The sequence below is a fragment of the Mobula birostris genome, chromosome 9, assembly GCF_030028105.1.
Source record: "Mobula birostris isolate sMobBir1 chromosome 9, sMobBir1.hap1, whole genome shotgun sequence".
In the NCBI taxonomy this organism is placed as follows: Eukaryota; Metazoa; Chordata; class Chondrichthyes; order Myliobatiformes; family Myliobatidae; genus Mobula; species Mobula birostris.
In genome coordinates, this window is record NC_092378.1 from 16,868,559 (window position 1) to 16,886,390 (window position 17,832).

Below are 17,832 nucleotides of genomic sequence, written 5' to 3' on the forward strand. Positions count from 1 at the left end.
CTCTTTCACCAATCAACTTCCCAGCTCTTTACTTCACACCTCCCCCTGGTTTCACCTACCACCTTAGTGTTTCTTCCTCCCCTCCCCCTACCTTCTTACTCTGACTCCTCATCTTTTATTCTTCAGGTCTGATGAAGGATCTCGGCTCGAAACATCGACTGTACTCTTTTCCAGAGATGCTGCCTGGCCTGCTGAGTTCATCCAGCATTTTGTGTGTTGCTGGAATTTCCAGCATCTGCAGATATTCTCTTGTTTGTGATTGGGTACCTTCAGCATCAGCACAGACCCAATGTGTATCATCCAAATGCAGTCAAGAAAGACTGATGATGGTCACTATCCTCCTTTAGCTATATCCATACTACCACATCTTGTTCAGTATTTGGAAGAGCTATGAGCAGCAGCAGCATTCAATGTAGCAAGTAACATTCACACTATGCAAGTACTGACTACAGGTCCTCCCAACAGTACAAATGCCTGACTAATGGACACCTTATACATATGAATGAGCACTTAAGAGAGCAGACAGATGAATTTGCTGGCTGCTGTGGGGTTGGGTGGGAAAGGAATGAGGTAGATGAGTGTGCTTTTTCTTCCCTCCCCACAAGCAGCAACATTCGTCTGGGTTGGGCCCACTGAGCGGACACTCATTCACTCACTCTTCTTGTGCCTGCTTGATCTCCCATCATAACTGTTTTAGTGATCCTCTTGCACCTACTTATTCATTGCTGACTTACAAACAATTCAGGTCACGAACACTTCTTGGGAATGGAACCCTGGGAAGGACATGGATCTCCAACGACAGTACCTAACTTTTGAAGTTTAGTGGCTTTGCCATTGCTGGGTCCTGCACAATGAATATCCTTGAAGATGAGAAAATCTGCAGATGCTGGAAACCCAAGCAACACACTCAAAATGCTAGAAGAACTCAGCAGACCAGACAGCATCTACAGAAAAAAGTAAGTAGGCAGCATTTTGGGCCAAGACCCTTCATCAGGACTGACAAAGGGTCACGACCTGAAACATTCTTGAAGATGGTTTGGACCAATTGCCACTACAGATCAGAGGAAGAGTATCCTATGAAGAGTGACTCATTTTATGACACCCGTTGCCCGCCTGACATCAGTGCAATCATCTCCATTTACCTGGATGAGCAGAACTCAAGCAGATCAACAGAATCAAGGTCAATGCAGCCTAACTGATTTGCAACCCCATTCACACCTTAAACATCCACTCCACCACTTTGCTTCTCTCTATATCATCTACAAAATGTGCTGGGGTTACTGGCTTGGGCCACTGCAAAAGCACCTTACAAATGTGTGACTTCTACCACAAAGGGGAGTAAATGTGACATAAACAACACTTGGGGTTCCCTCTAAGTTGCACACCATCGTGAGTGCAGTGTTATGTGTTTCACTGGAATGGGGCTGCACGAGGACATACCCGATCAAACTTTTCCACAGACGGCTGCCTGACCGTTCGGGCTGACCGGAAGTGCACTGACAGCGGTAATCGTAAAGGAATTGGGTGCTTACCGTTCTGGTTAACGACGGATGGTGCAATCTGGGTCATAGTATGATCGAGGAACGTGTTTGTAGACCGGATATTGAACTTTTTGCTGTTTGGACTCAGGTCATATTCCAAGGAGATACAACACTGGGCGTCACGGGAGGTCGTTCCTTCCTGTGGCCATCGAACTTTGCAGCTCCTACCGTGGAGGGTCAGACACCCTGAGCCAAACTACTTCCATCTGGCATAGTTTGCATTTTGTTGTTTGATTGTTGGGTTTTTTGTATTGCTATATTTATGCTCTATTCTTGGTTGGTGCGGCTGTAACGAAACCCAATTTCCCTCGGGATCAATAAAGTATATCTATCTATCTATCTATCTATCTATCTTTGAAAATATTTTGCTGTCCTTCATTGTTTTGTCTGAACCCTGGAACACTACTCAACAACAATGCTTTTTGCAGAACGACTGCACTGTTTCATGAATAGGATTCACCCTCATTATCTTGGGCAATTAGGAATTGTCCAATAAATGCTAGCTGCCCCTGAATCAATAAGATACGTTGATAGTTTTAGTAAGAATAACATCAACAGCATTTTAATTCACTCAATTAGCCTCCACAAATACTCTTTAACCCACTGAGTTCCTCAAGCAGTTTATTATTTTCTGCATCTGCAGTCTGTTTATCAATTCTCTTACATTTCCTCTCCTTATTTTTCCAATCAAAATATTATTTCACACACCCATTTATTAAATTCTATTAACTGTGTACTTGCTCCTTCCATTGGTTTGTATATTCCTGTTAAGTTTTTCAACAAATCCTTCCAATGAACCATTTTTTCCAGTTTTATATTAAAGTGTACTTAAGATTGAGTCATTTATTTCTATTAAAAATGTCACCCATCCAACACAGGCAAGGCCCTCCACATCATTAAATACTCTGAATACATTTACATGAAGCACTGCCACAAGAAAGCAACATCCACCATCAACCCCCACCACCATCCAAGCCGCCTCCTCTTCTACCATCTGAAAGGAGGTACAGTAAAGCCTTGGATCCCATACCACTAGGACTGGGAGCAGTTATTGAGCAGTATCAACAGGCTCCTGAACTAGCATGGATGATTTCAATCACTGAACTGATTCTACAACTTAAAGATTAACTTTCAAGGACTCTACAACTCATGTTCACAGTATTATTGTTTATTTGCACAGTTCTTCTTCCTTTGCTCATTGGCTGTTTGTCAGTCTTTGTTTATGTATATTTTTTCATAAATTCTATTGCATTTTCCCAGTGCAAGTGTCTGCAAGAAAATGAATCTCTAAGTATTATATGGTAACATATATGTACTTCAATAATAAATTTACTTTGAACTCATCTCACCCAACATGAGGAGAAAAAGCAAACATATATTCACCCCATCTACACCCTCATAACTTTGTATACCTCTCTAAGATATCCCCTCATTCTCTTGGGCTCCAGGGAAAAAAGTCCTAACCTATTCAAACTTTCCCTAAAACTCAGGTTCTCATGTCCCAGCACGATCCCTGTAAATTTTCTCTACACTCTTTCAAACTTTATTGTTATCTTTCCTGTTGGTAGTCTCCAGAACTGCACACAATACTCCAAATATGGCTTCGCCAACATCTTAAAAGTACTCAATACACTGTTTTATGAAGGCTAAAATGCCAAAAGCTCTCTTTATGACCCTATCTACCTGTAATGCCACTTTCAAGGAATTACGGATCTCTGTTCCCAGATCCACTTGTTCTACTGCACACCTTAGAGTTATATCATTCACTGTGAAAGTCTTGCCCTGGGTTGTCCTTCCAAAGTGCAAACATCTCACATTTGTCCGGATTAAATTCCATCTTTTTCAGCCCATTTTCCAGCTGGTCCATATCTCGCTGATGGGGAAAGCTTTGATAGCCATCCTCGCTGACTACTATCCCCCAGATTTTGGTGTCACCTACATATTTGCTGATCTGGTTTAGTGCACTATCATCCAGATCGTTAATGTAAATGACAAACAACAACGAACCGATCCCTGTGTGTGGCACACTTCTCGTCATAGACCTCCAATCAGAGAGACAACAGTCGTCTACTACTTTCCGGGTTCTAATGTCTAACCTCATCCTGAATGCCAAGTGACTGAACCTTCTTGACCAGCCTCCCATCCCGAGTAAATATAGATGGAAAAAGACTTAATTTAAGTCTTCCCCTTCTCTCCCGGACGACAGGACAGATTTACTTGCTCTGAAGGAAATTCCGCCCCTATGGAGCGGGCGGAGCGTAGGGCGGGACCGGGATTCGGGACGCTCCGCCTTTCCATTCCTCGGTGTAGTGGCAACAAGCGTTGGCAATGGTGGGGAGGTAGTGCATAGCGGGGCTCTGTTTCTCCATTTTCGGGCGGCCGAGCGGAGCCCGCAGTTTCGAGGAGGGCCATGGCGGCCTTGGAGATTCTGAAGCTGCGCGACAGCGGGCGCCTGACGCTCGGGCTGCTGGTCAACCTTATGGCCTCCATCTGCATCGTCTTGGTCAACAAGTGGATCTACGTGGAGTACGGCTTCCCCAACATGAGCCTAACCCTGGTGCACTTCGTCATGACCGGCGTGGGCCTGTGGCTCTGCCAGGCGCTCGGCGTCTTCTACCCCAAGAGCCTGCGGCCCAGCCGGATCCTGCTGCTGGCGCTCAGTTTCTGCGGCTTTGTCGTCTTCGCCAACCTGTCCCTGCAGAACAACACCATCGGCACCTACCAGCTGGCCAAGGCCATGACCACACCGGTCATTATAGGCATCCAGACCTTCTACTACAAGAAGACTTTCTCCACCAGGATAAAACTGACATTGGTAAGAAAGCCTGAAAGCAAACAAGAAAATGCCACTGTGGAGCTATAAATGTTTTCATTTCACATAGTACCTTTAAAAAACGGGGTACCCAAGAGAAGCTAAGCAAATGTTTCCTTGTCACTCATCTTCAGTTTTGCAGATGCAGAGCCGGTTCCCAGACACAGACTCGAAGGTTTATCATTTCCGATTGATGGAACTATTTTTACCTATTACAATTGTTGTAGAGACGGTAATTTTGGACAAAATAATAATCGTTTGGTGTTGAGTACTGTATTTAGGATTGACCCTAAACAATGCAATTTTTAATTTGGAATTGTTGCAGGGAGTAACTCTTCTAAAAGTACCTAACTTCTTTGACCAGTCTCTCTTCTGGAAATTTGGGTAGATTTTGGATGAACAGGCAAACAATTAGCTAAAATCATCTGCAAGTACTGTCATCTCCTCATACATTTGAGATCAATTGCTTCCTTTGCAAATCATTTTCCTTTCAAATCTTTAACAACTTCAGAATATTTTTCCTAACATTAGCTGCACTTATTTGTTAGTTTCTTAAGTTTCCGTTTTTGTAAACCAGTTTAAGTTTGCAGGTTTTCACGATGTAGGTTTTATGATGTGGATTCAGCACCTTAATTTTTTTTAAGAGTAGCTTAAACAAACGTCCCTGTTTAGTACATCACAACGCTACAATGTTTTAAAAAAAACACGACAAATGAAACTTTGTGCATTTGAAGTTAAACAGAGCTGAGAAATCAGCGGTTCAGTACTGTATGTTCTATTTCACTTTATAACACTTGTAATGGATCAATTTTGCTCCAGTTTTTGAGAATCTCTGAAAATGCCAAGCAGTATTTAAGATGTACAGAACATTCAGTCTTATGAAAGAAATGCAACCTGTCATCTCCCCTCAGGTCTGCCTAAAATACACTGAAAGTAACACACGTAAAAATTGCTGGTGAACGCAGCAGGCCAGGCAGCATCTATAGGAAGAGGTACAGTCGAAGTTTTGGGCTGAGACCCTTCGTCAGGACTAACTGAAATCTTTTACTCCACTTTCAAATCTCTTACTATCTCTCCTTTCAGTTAGTCCTGACGAAGGGTCTCGGCCCGAAATGTCGACTGTACCTCTTCCTAGAGATGCTGCCTGGCCTGCTGCGTTCACCAGCATTTTTTATGTGTGTTGCTTGAAATTCCAGCATCTGCAGATTTCCTCGTGTTTGCGTTTTTAAATACACTGGAAGTAGTTGCTTAAATGAAACAGATTTATCAATAGTCACATGATCCAGTGCTGCCATGCCAAACATATTTCCAAGTTGCCTTTAAATTTACCTGCATTGCATTTCCATTTGTAGTAAGATAAATACATCAAAGATGTAAGCCACTTGGCACCAATAATGTATTCCTTTTTAAAAGCAAGAGCTTCTACATGTGCTGAAAATACTGAGCAAAACACACAGTGCTGGAGGAACTCAGCAACTCAGGCAGCATCTATGGAGGGGAATAAACAGTCCTAGTTTTGGGCTCCTGATAAAACACTATTCCCCTCCATGGATGCTGCCTGATTTGCTGAACTCTATTTTGACGAGTTTGTACTTGAGGAGAATCCCACAATATTGGATTATTTAAATTTAAATTTGTGCTGAAATCTAAATCAACTCCTGATCTTCCATTTGCTCTGCACATTTTTAGACATCTATGTTAAGTCTAAGTGGTAGACTAACATTTATCTTAATAAAATGAAGTTAAATATGTAACTGTCCCTACAAAATGTTTTTGTCAATTATGAAAATTTTATTTAATCTAGAAACTAGTGTTATTCAAATAAAACAACCTACCAAAAATGCACCAAAATGGCCATGTTTTGTTTGGTATTCTCTGAATAATTTACATGCTTATAATAAATAGAATTGGTTTTATTGGATCAGATATTAGATGCATTTGATATGTTTCTTAGCTCATTTAACTATCTAGCTGTCCGTGATATATATATATAGAACCTACATAAAATGTTCAACACACAGGAACTCAGCAGGCCAGGCAGCATCTATGGGGAAAAAAGTACAGTGGACGTTTTGGGCCGAGACCCTTCAGCTCCAGATTTAATTCTAGACCAGTCACAGGACAATTTACAATGACCAATTAACATACCAACCAGTACATCTTTGGATTGTGGAAGGAAACCGGAGCACCCAGAGGAAACCCACACGGTCACGGGGAGAATGTACGAACTCTGTAAGGTGGGAATTGAACCCAGATCACCTGTACTATAAAGCGTTGTGCTCACCACTACGCTACCGTGCCACTTTAGTTATGGGAACCTATCCACTTTTCAAAACACCTTGAAACACTTAACGAGAGAATAAAACTCTGATAGTCCAGCACCTTGAGACTTGGTGTTCGACTAACAGATTTTCTGGACATTGGGTGTTACTTTTAATATTACCACCGCACATTTTTAATTCGCTTTTTAAAAGATGTTACATCATAATAAAACTACAAGTGAACCTGGTGAGTTTAAAGGGAGCAGACCTTTAAAGGAAGAGCAAGAGATGGGATTAGGTGAGCACAATGCTGAACCACGAGAATTTCCAAATAATTCGACAGCAGATTCTGAGTTTACAGCTTCAAGCAATATTCTTACTTGCTTAAAAAGAGAGGCAAATTTTAAGAGGAGTTTAGAATAGAAATAGAGGAAGTTAAGTTTATGGAGAGAATTCCAGAAGTAAGGACCTATGGCAGCTTGGTTTTTAATCATTGATTAAAACTGAAGCATTTCAAAGGTCAGAACTGGGGAGCCCAGGTCTCATTTTGTTCAAAGTAAATTTTATTATCAAAGTACATGTATATGTCACCATATAGAACCCTGAGATTCATTTTCTTGTGGGCATACTCAGCAAATCGATAGAATGGTAACTATAACAGGATCAGTGAAAGGTCAACCAGCGTGCAGAAGACAGACTGCACAAATGCAAATATAAATAAATAACAAGAACATGAGATAATAAGATAAAGACTCCTTAAAGAGAGATCATTGATTATAGGAGCATTTCAATGATGGGCCAAGTGAGTGTAGTTATCCTCTTTTGTGTTACAATGACAAGATATTGTAGTTTTGAGAAAACTCAAACAGAAAATGGTAGCAATGCACACCAGATCAAGCAGTATGTATGAAAAGGAAAAGTTACCACCTCAGACTGATAGTCTTTCAACAGAAATGGGAAAATTTGGAGAAACAAGTTTCATGTTATAAAGGAACAAAAAGACAGGTATATTATCAGGTTGCCACTGAATGGTAGAAGAGAGGCTGGCTGTAAAAAGGAGAAGATAAATGAAATCTGAAGTGCAGAGGGTTTAGAGAGAATGTTTGCTGATTTTTTCGTTCTACTGTCTTCTGCTTTTATTTCAGATTTCCAGAAGCTACCATGAGTTTTTCAATCTTGATTAACGTAACTGCTAATGCAATGTATTGTACTGACTTTTCTAATGTGCATTCATGGAAAGTTTAAAGTTATTAGAAATAAATTCAAATATAAAAATTTAACATGAGAGAAGTGACTCTGTAACTGAATAATCAGTACTGTGCTCTTTATGCAGTGTTTATGAAAATACCTAGTGCTTGAATCAGTAATTTTAGGTAGCTCATCTTTTTGGGTGCATCCTTATTGGTAATATTAATGGAAGGATTCTTGAAATTGTTTTTTCACAATATTTCATTAAACAAATTCGTTAGTATATATCTTAAATAGAATATACTTTGATATAAAAATAAATTTTTGAAAGATATTGTCTTAAGGTCAGTAATTGCTGGTTTTCCTCTCAGCATAAACTCCATTCATAAAAGTTTAATCTTTTTTTTAGACAATCTCTGCAAAAAATGTCACCGTTTGTACTAGATGTTATAATTTCCTTATCTAATTATCTCCTATTTATTTATTACAGATCCCTATTACGTTGGGTGTAGTTCTCAACTCTTACTTTGATGTGCAGTTTAATTTTCTAGGAATACTTTTTGCAACTCTTGGTGTTTTGGTTACCTCTCTATATCAAGTGGTTAGTAGTCTGATATTTTCTTAATAGTTTATATTAAAATGCTTTCTGCTCATAATATGAAGGCTGAGATTCTAAACAATCTAATGGTTTTAAAACAACAGCAGGATTTTTAAAAAAGTAATTTCAAAAATAGCTTATATACCAAGTGCATAACCATTTGGACCAGCGGATGCTGCCTCAGAATAGAGGGACGCCCAATTAGAATGGAGATGAGGAATTCCTTTAGCCAGAGAGTGGTGAATCTGTGGAATTTGTTGCCAAAGCTGACTGTGGAGGCCAAGTCATTGGGTATATTTAAGTTATGTTCTTGGTTAGTCAGGACATGAAGGGTTACAGGGAGAAGGCAGGAGATTGGGGCTGAGAGGGAAATGATCGGCTATAATGAAGTAGTGGAGTAGACTCGATGGCCAAATAGCTTAATTCTTCTCCTATATCTTGTCGTCTTGTGGTCTTATTCACTTACTCTGTTATAATTCCTTGATTGTTTTTTAAGGATGGTTTACTAGAGTATCAGGTGCCGTACATGGTTCATTTTATGGTGGTTTTGCTGTGGACTCTAGCTGTACTTCAAAGGCTTGAGCACAAATATATAGGCTGATATTTCAGTGCACTGGAAGAGTAGAGCAACTGTTTCAGGGCACCTTCTTTCAGATAAAATGTTAAACCGTGGCCATACCTCCACTTACCTGGAGATAAAAGATCTCTTGTCATGACTTCGAAGAAGAGTGTGGGGGTTATACCTGACATACTGGTCCATATTTATCCCTGAACTAATTTTATCTGGTCATTTCACTTAGTTGTTTATGGGATTACAGTTCTGCATTTATTACATTTCAATAAATAACACTTCAATTGGTTGTAAAGTGATATGGATGCGCAAGATCACAGTGTCACGTAAATATAAATCTTACTTTGCTGTTGATGTTTTTCCTATGTTTTAATATTATAAAGAGATGTCAGAAAGATTTAACTTTTCATGTTACATAAAGCTTTCCAAATCCTGTAATTTAGTTCTTAAATCTGAGCAACTGAATATTATCTGCTTTTTTGTGAACTGTTTCTTTTTCAAAGTTTCAGAAAGTATTGTTGACGTAGCAGCTGAAAAACTTTAGATTAGGTGCCAAGTCGTATTGACATTTGTAGAGTTTTATTTTGTCTTTGATCTCATGGAGATGAGAAACAACTCCAATGCCAAGAATGTTTCTGAATTTGATTTTTTTTAAGAAGTACTACACGCTGTACAAAGATCTGTTATTAGTCTCTTATTGGTGTTGAATTAACTGAGACTGGGCAATGATCTATTATCTTTGCTATAAATTCCTATCTTTCCAAAACTGCCATAGAATTATATGTCGAATTGGCACTGTAAAAATATTATTATGGTTTTAGTGCTAAGTACTTTAGGCTTTATGGCAGCAACTCTTACTTTCAGACTAATTTAGTGATACTGTTCTGGAATTCTTTTTATTGTCCGCTTAACAAACAAGACATAATAAAAGTGAACCATGGCATATTACTTTCCCTTACATTAAATAAATTTAGTGGTTTTCTAATCTACTGTTCCCATCAAGGAGCGGTATAGATCAGGTGTTCCCAATCTTTTTCTTTATGCCACTAAGCAAGGGATCTGTGGACTTCAGGTTGGGAACCCTTGGTATAGAGGTTAAATAGATGGAAAGTGAGGTTGTGTGAGGTAGTGAATTTCTACCCCATGCTGTTAAATGACATCACTTGGCATAGATTGCTGCATGTGGGAATTTTCCAAATACCATTTTTCTAATTATTTATCAGGCTCATGTAAGCAACTTGAAAATGGTTATTGACTGATTACATAATAGGAGTTTCTTTGTTTTTATTTTTTTAGTGGGTAGGAGCCAAGCAACATGAACTACAGGTGAATTCTATGCAGCTCTTATACTACCAGGCTCCAATGTCCTCTGCCATCCTGATGTTTGTCGTTCCTTTTTTTGAGCCAGTGATTGGAGAGGGAGGAATTTTTGGGAAATGGTCTGGTACAGCAGTGGTAAGATTTATTTAATATGTGGCATCATAATACATAAAATTGTTATAATTCTGGTCTGCTGAAGTTTAGCATTATTTTTCAAGCAGAAAAGTCAATACTGTAAAACTGATAAATCTAATCAAAACTACAGGGGTGCGTCTGACTTATTTGAAGTAGTTGAAAATTGATGTGCAATTTTAGAACATAGAACAGTACAGTACAAGCCACTTGGCCCAGAATATTGTGCCAACCCTTTAACCTACTTCTCGATTAATCTATCCCTTCTGATAATACAAGAAAAAAGCAAATATATATGTATTAAATTGTTAAAAATAGTGCAAAAACATAAATAATAAAAGTGAGGTAGTGTACATGGGTTCAATGTCCATTTAGGAAATGGATTGCAGAGGAGAAGAAGCTGTTCCTGAGTCGCTGAGCGTTTGCCACTTTTGAGTTATTTTTTAAAAAACCTGCCTCTGACATCTCCCTTTTACTTTCCTGCCAACACTTTAAATTATGCCCCCCTGTATTAGCCATTTCTGCCCTGGAATATAGTCTCTGGCTGCCCACTTGGTCTATGCATCTTACCGCCTCTATCAAGTCACCTGTCATCCTCCTGCTCTCCAAAGAGAGAAGTCCTAACTTGCTCATCCTATGCTTTCTAATCTAGGCATCATCCTGGTAAATCTCCTGTGCACTCTCTGTAAAGCTTCCACATATTTCCTATAAGGAGGTGACCAGAATTGAATACAATATTCCAAGTTAACCACCCTTTCAACTTGTGCTGCAACTTTGAAGGATCTAGGGATGTGAACCCCAAGATCTCTTTGTTCCTCCACGCTGTTTAGAATTCTGTGATCAACCCTGTATTCTGCTTTCAAGTTTGACCTTCCAAAGTGAATCACTTTGCACTTTTCTGGATTGAACTATGCTGTACTTTTCTATGACTCCAAGTCCATCAGTCATTTCTCAGCCCAGCGTTGCATCCTGTCAATGTCCTGTTGTAAGCTATGACAACCTTCTACACTACACACCACCACCAACCTTCGTGTCATCTGCAAACTTACTAACCCACTCCTCCACTTCCTCAAACAAATCATTTACAAAAATCACAAAGAGCATGGGTCTCCAAATGCTCATAAATTCTGTCTGTAGGAATCAATTACAAAATAATATTTTGTCCATTTGTTAGTCAAAAATTATTAGTGCATGGAAAACACTATTTTGAAGACCTACTGGACATAAGCTCATTCTTGTATTTGCCACACAAGAGAAATGAAGCTCTATATTCTTTGTCAAACCTCAAACTCCAAAAGGTCATCTATGCTGCACCAACGTGACATTTTAAAAAAATTTCTCCCCTATTCTTTTGACTTTTCTAAATGAAAATGACAACTGCTATTGGGCATATCTTCCAATTCCTTGACTTTGAATCCAGAATATATGTTTTTATGTAAACATTTTTATATATGTAAGTGGTGAGGCAGTACTCATCCCCTCGATATACATAGACAATAGCTTAAATGTTTGCAAGCATGTGAGATAGCAGATGAGTGCATATATTTTACGTATTAACCCAAATGTGGAATTAATCTTGGCTCAAGCAGAAAAACTAGACCAAGAGCCAAGGTTGATTTGATCCAGATCTATCAGGTATACTGTTTCAAAGGAGGAGAATGCTACACTTTTAAAGTGTTAAGGAAGTCACAGGAACCTGGTAATGACAGCAGCACCATCCATCTGTAAAACCAGAAATAATGATTGCATCCAGAGATCGTAAATTCAGTCTTGGTTCGAATCGTTACAGCAGTATACTGTAAACACAGAGAGCATTACTTTTTTTCTGAATTGTAAGTTAGATGGGGTTGCAGCTTAGGTGGCTGCATTCAGCTGCAAACAATTCACCTTCCACTTAACGCTTTCATTTAAATAATGAATTTTATTAGAAATACTGTAAGAATTGCTTTTTTCTTCCACTACTTTATAATTGTAGAACATGATAAGTAAATATAAGTTTTGCCTTTTGCAGATGATGGTATTGCTTTCTGGAATAATTGCCTTCCTTGTAAATTTGTCCATTTACTGGATCATTGGAAATACCTCACCTGTTACGTATCCTTGTATCTTGGAATTGTTGACAAGTCAGTGTTAATCACTGTTGCTGAAACTCTGAATTTTGTATTTTGACTTAATTACATGAATTATTCCCATTTAGTTAAAATTTGAGTTTGTACAAGTGTTGAAAAATCTTCCAATGCCTAATCACCACATAGACTTTCTTTCTCCCTACAGCTTTTTGATTTGAGTGAACTGCATTAGGTTTCTGCCAGTTTTTTTTTAAACTGGTCTGCAATTCATGTATTTTCCTCTGAATCAGAAGTAAGCATGTCCTTTGTGACCATGATATGTAGATACTCCAGCACACTACACTGCTTATGTTGACTGCATTTTTCAGTAAGTTTACAACTGTGCCATGTTTTAAACTAGAATAAATACTCAGTGTGATTTTCTAAGGGCTTCATTCCTTAATTTTTTTATTAAGGAAATGTAACACTCAAACTAGGTTGTTAAGCACCTAAGTTAAATAATTTGAAAAGAGTAGTGTTCTTTAGGATTAGAAAACCATGAAATCTGTATAATGAAAATATATTATTTGCAAGAAGCAAAATGGTTTAGATATGACTATATTGAGCATTCATTTGAAAATTAATGGAAGTGAATCTTAAGAGTCTCTCAGAAATCAAATTACATTTCCAAGATAGAAAAGTTAATTTTTCTGTGCCACAGCTAAAGCCTCAGTGAAATATTTTTGAAATTATCTACAAATCTGAAGTAACATTGATATATCAGGATTAGATGAAGGAAAACAAATTTAGTTCTGTAGCTTTAGATTCTTGACTTTACAGAATGGTAAAACTGAGAGGAGAACACACAAAATGCTGGAGTAACTCAGCCAGTTAGGCAGCATCTATGGAAATGAACAAACAATCGATGTTTTGGGATGAGACCTTTCTTCAGGACTGGAAATGAAGGGGGAAGATGCCAGAATAAGGAGGAGAGGAAGGAGTACGAACTAGAAGGTGATAGGTGGAGCCAGTTGGGTGGGGGAGGGGTTGAAGGAAGAAGCTGGGAGGTGATGGTTAGACAAGGTGAAGGGAGGAGGAGGAGAGGAGAGTGGACTGGAAGGAGGAGGGGAACCAGGTGTAGATGATAGGCACGTGAAGAGAAGGGTAGGGAGCTAAGGAGGGAAATAGAGGAAGGGGAGTGGGAAAATTACTGGAAGTTGGAAAAATTGATGTTTTTGCCATTGGGTTGGAGGCTATCTAGGCAAAATATGAGGTGCTGCTCCTCCAACCGAAGAGTGGCCTCGCTGTAGCACAAGAGGAGGCCATGGATTGGCAGGGTGGAATGGGAATGGGGATTGAAATGAAATGGTTGGCTAACGGGAAATTCTGCTTTTTGCAGATGGATCGAATGTGCTCAATAAAGTGGTTTCTTAGTCGGTGTTGGGTCATACCTGTAGAGGAGGCCACAGCGAGAGTACTGTATACTTTCTCCTGTGGTCCACTCTCCTATCAGATTTCTTGTTCACCAGCTCTATGCCTTCCTACTTATCACCTCCCAGCTTCTTACTTCATCCCACCCTCCTGGCTTCACCTATCACTTCTGGCTTGTAGTCCTCCCCCCCCCCCCCCCCATACTTACATCTTCGCCCCTTTCAGCCCAAAATGTCTACTGTTTATACATTTCCATAGACACTGCCTGTCCTGCTGAGTTCCTCCAGCACTTTGTGTGCTGCTGTGGATTTCCAGCATCTGCAGAATCTCTGGTGTTATTGTAACACTGAGCTCTCCATTTTGGAAAATAGTTTGAAGGGAACGTTATTCCAGTCTTCAAAAAACAGTCGAAGATACAGACGAGATCAACATTAATTGGATATTTAAATCAAGTGAAAATGAAACCACTTCATATAAGGTTGCCAAAATATGAATGTGAGAAATTTTGAAGTATGCAAAAATGCTAAGTTTGCAGCTGTGGAAAGTAACATGCAAACTGATGTAAATACAGAAGATGTAAACTTATTCAAATAGAGCTATTTTGATCTTAAATAGTTTGACAAAACCTCAGATGGAAAATACCCTTCTATTACTCAGGTACTCTTTTCTTTATCTAGTGGAACAAAGTTTACTCAGCATTGTTTTGTTCCTTGACTTAAATTCCAGATATAATATGTTTGGACATTTCAAGTTCTGTATCACCCTTCTAGGAGGATATGTTTTATTTAAGGATCCTCTTTCAGTTAATCAGTGTTTGGGAATTCTGTGTACATTGTGTGGCATTTTATGTTACACCCATTTCAAACTTAGTGAACAAGAAGAAGAAAAGAGCAAATTGGCACAAAGGCCATAAGAAACCTTTTCTAGGATATCACTGATAAGGTGGAAGAATTGGCAATTAAATACAGCAATTTCAATCACATGAATGAATTTGCTTTTTATTACAATTTGTCAGTTTTCATGTGCCATTATTGTATTTGAGCATTGCCTATTTTTAAGAATAATCTTTACTGATAAACTGTTTATCTGAATCAACTGGACCTGCTGCAGGATGTCTTTAGATTTACAGAAATTTTCGGCACAATTGTGCCCACAACAAACAAAATTAGAGCTACACTCACCACACACTGGGGGAACTCAGCAGGTTGGGCATCATCCGTGGAAACGATCAGTCAACGTTTCCACGGATGCTGCCCGACGTGCTGAGTTCCTCCAGCGTGTGGTGAGTGTTGCTCTGACCCCAGCATCTGCAGAGTATTTTGTGTTCAAAATTAGAGCTATTTAGTTTATAATCCTGATTTTCAGCTGCTCTGCAATCTTGCCAAGTAGATCTCTTTGAATGCTCAAACAGGTACATTTCATATGTGATATGGGTTTCTGCATCCATTTCAGGTTGAGAGATTCATACTTCACCATTTTCCTTAATTCCCTCTACTAATCCTGCTAGTTTACTAAACCAAGTCCTCAGGTTATCAACTTCTTTGTCAAGCTAAATGTGTCCTTCCTCTTCACCTTGTCCAGGCCTCTTAAAATTTATATCCGCCCAATAAACCCATAATTTTCAATCTGTGCCTAATGTTTACTATAGTTGGCTGAGCAGAGCTAAACTTGGTACTCTGGCTGTGACGTAACAAATGTTTTATGCGGTTCCACAGTAGGTTCTCTTTGGAAGTATGTTACTAATGCATTTAAAGGACTTACATTGCATCTATGAAGTTCCTGACTGAATTTCTTCTAAATCCAATGTATATAAAAAAGATTTGTTTCATCATGTATTTTCTGATAAGGGGTATTTGCAATTTACCATTTAATATTTTCAAACATCTGAAACATATTTTGAATATCTAAAATGCTGCACATTTTATCAGTGCTGATTGACAGCAGGTAAATAAATCTGATTGATGTCCATATTGGAATAGATGGCCACCCCATAAAACATAGGAGCAGAATTAAGCTATCTGGCTTATTGAGTGTGCTCTGCCATTACATCATGACTGACTTATTAACCTTCTCAATCCCATTCTCTTGCCTTCTCCCTGTAACTTTTGTGCCCTGATTAATCAAGAACCTATTAACCTCCACATTTCATATGTCCAATGACTTGGCTTGCACAGCCATCTCTGGCAATGAATTCCACAGGTTCACCACCTTCTGGCTAAAGAAATATTTCCTCATCTCTGTACCAAATGGATGTCCCTCGATTATGAGGCTGTGCCTTCTGGTCCTAGACTTCCTTATACTCATATCTTAACCCTTTCATTCCTGGAATAATTCTCATGAGCCTCCTCTGGACCCTCTCCAATGCCAGCACATCTTTTCTTAGATGAGGGGCTCAGAACTGTTCACAGTACTTTAGTGTGGTCTCATCAATGTCCTATAAAGCCTCGGCATTACATCTTAGATTTTGTACTCTCGTCCTCTCCAATGAATGCCACCACCACCAACTCAACCTGCAAGTTAACCTTCAGGGAATCCTACACAAGAACTCCCAAGTCCCTTTGCACCTCTCATTTTTGAATTTTCTCCCCAAGTAAAAACCTGTAAAAATAGAATCTCTGTTGTATTTTGGGGTGACATACACAGTGCATCCTTTTAAATTACATTCATCAGTCTGACAGCAGCAAGCAATTAATCATTGGAATCTTAATATTTATTACAATTATGCACTAATAGAAAAGTACAAATGTTTGTATAATTTATACAAAATAGAATTTAATCCAGTCCATTATATTTTAACTAAAATTATTTGAAAGGGAAGTACTTTTGACCTCCAAAAAGATCTGATTGAAACTGACATTAGAAGTTTTCAGCTATTTAGCCAAACTAAACAAAGCTACTAAGTAATATTTGGAGTTGTTTGGTTTGATTACACCAGCTGATTCATATACTATTCCAGGTTAGAAACAAAGTTCTTCAGTTGTATTTTAAGCAAAAATTACATCACTATAATTCATAGGCCAAGCATCCAAGAGTGTACTGTCTGTTTACTTTGTTTATACTGCCTATTTATTAGTTTCAATGGAAAAATATTGAATAGTATGTAAATGTCCTCTTCTGTTTCTTTCTAATGTGCTAAGGTGATTAAACACAAAACAGCAGAAAACATTGCACACGAATTTACAAAAAGTGATACAAGTGTTTTTGATATTCCAGAAACAAGGTCTAATCACTAGCATCTCGCCATTTTCCATATGCGCTATAGGTACATTAATAATGAAACTGAATTTTATTTTGTTAATTTCTACAACTTTAATAATAAAACAGTTCAAAACATTTTCTATTTTCTTTCAGCACTCCATACTGCTGAAGTGATAACCCAAGGGAACAAATGCATTTTTGTTTAAAAGTAAAGCTAGTGTGTGAAACTTGACTCTTTGTATAGTTTACTGTGATACAGTTTTAAAAAAAAGTATGGGCTCCAAGCCTGTGATGTTTACAGTATCAATAAAGTATTATATTCATGTAAAGTGATCTGTTTTTTTTATTATAACTTAGTTCTGTCCACCTCAATTTTTTTTCCGAAGCTCTCATGTAGAAGTGTTACATTACTGTATATCTGAATAAGTATAACTATTTGCATGAAAAAACTGAAATAACTTTGAAATAACTGCTAAATTGAATCTGATAAAACTTGGAATATGAACACCGTTTCTGTCTCCCAAGTTTGTTTATCAGTCTCTTTTCGTGAAAACAGCCAAGTGAAACTGTGTTACTCTGGGACCAAGGTGTAAAACACAGTACCAACAGTCACACACAGCTCATAAGATGAGCAGTAAAATATAGTTACACAAGAAAATATATAGTCCATGTCCACTGCAGTTGCTGCAGTTTGCAGTGGAACCCAATACACTTTTTCTTCCACAGAGTGAA

The 17,832-nt window shown here is 38.5% G+C and overlaps 1 protein-coding gene across 2 annotated transcripts; it reads left to right on the forward strand.

Moving 5' to 3' along the window:
- Nucleotides 1-3,832: 3,832 nt before the first annotated feature.
- Nucleotides 3,833-17,560, forward strand: slc35e3 (solute carrier family 35 member E3). Of its 2 annotated transcripts, XM_072267550.1 has the most exons (5): nt 3,833-4,356; nt 8,293-8,403; nt 10,268-10,426; nt 12,435-12,517; nt 14,629-16,486. In XM_072267550.1, the coding sequence occupies exons 1-5, from the start codon at nt 3,952-3,954 to the stop codon at nt 14,813-14,815; spliced, it is 945 nt and encodes a 314-aa protein (XP_072123651.1). In that variant the 5' UTR covers nt 3,833-3,951; the 3' UTR covers nt 14,816-16,486. The 2 variants fall into 2 exon arrangements, with proteins under 2 accessions (XP_072123651.1, XP_072123652.1); XM_072267551.1 differs by lacking the exons at nt 12,435-12,517; nt 14,629-16,486 and adding an exon at nt 17,254-17,560.
- Nucleotides 17,561-17,832: the final 272 nt, after the last annotated feature.

What these genes read in the sequence shown, in the direction of transcription:
- slc35e3 (XM_072267550.1), top strand. Translation starts at nt 3,952, where the DNA reads ATGGCGGCCTTGGAGATTCTGAAGCTGCGCGACAGCGGGCGCCTGACG. An exon ending in TTACCTCTCTATATCAAGTG is followed by an intron (nt 8,404 to 10,267) that starts GTTAGTAGTCTG and finishes TTATTTTTTTAG; the next exon opens with TGGGTAGGAGCCAAGCAACA. An exon ending in GGAAATACCTCACCTGTTAC is followed by an intron (nt 12,518 to 14,628) that starts GTATCCTTGTAT and finishes CTTAAATTCCAG; the next exon opens with ATATAATATGTTTGGACATT.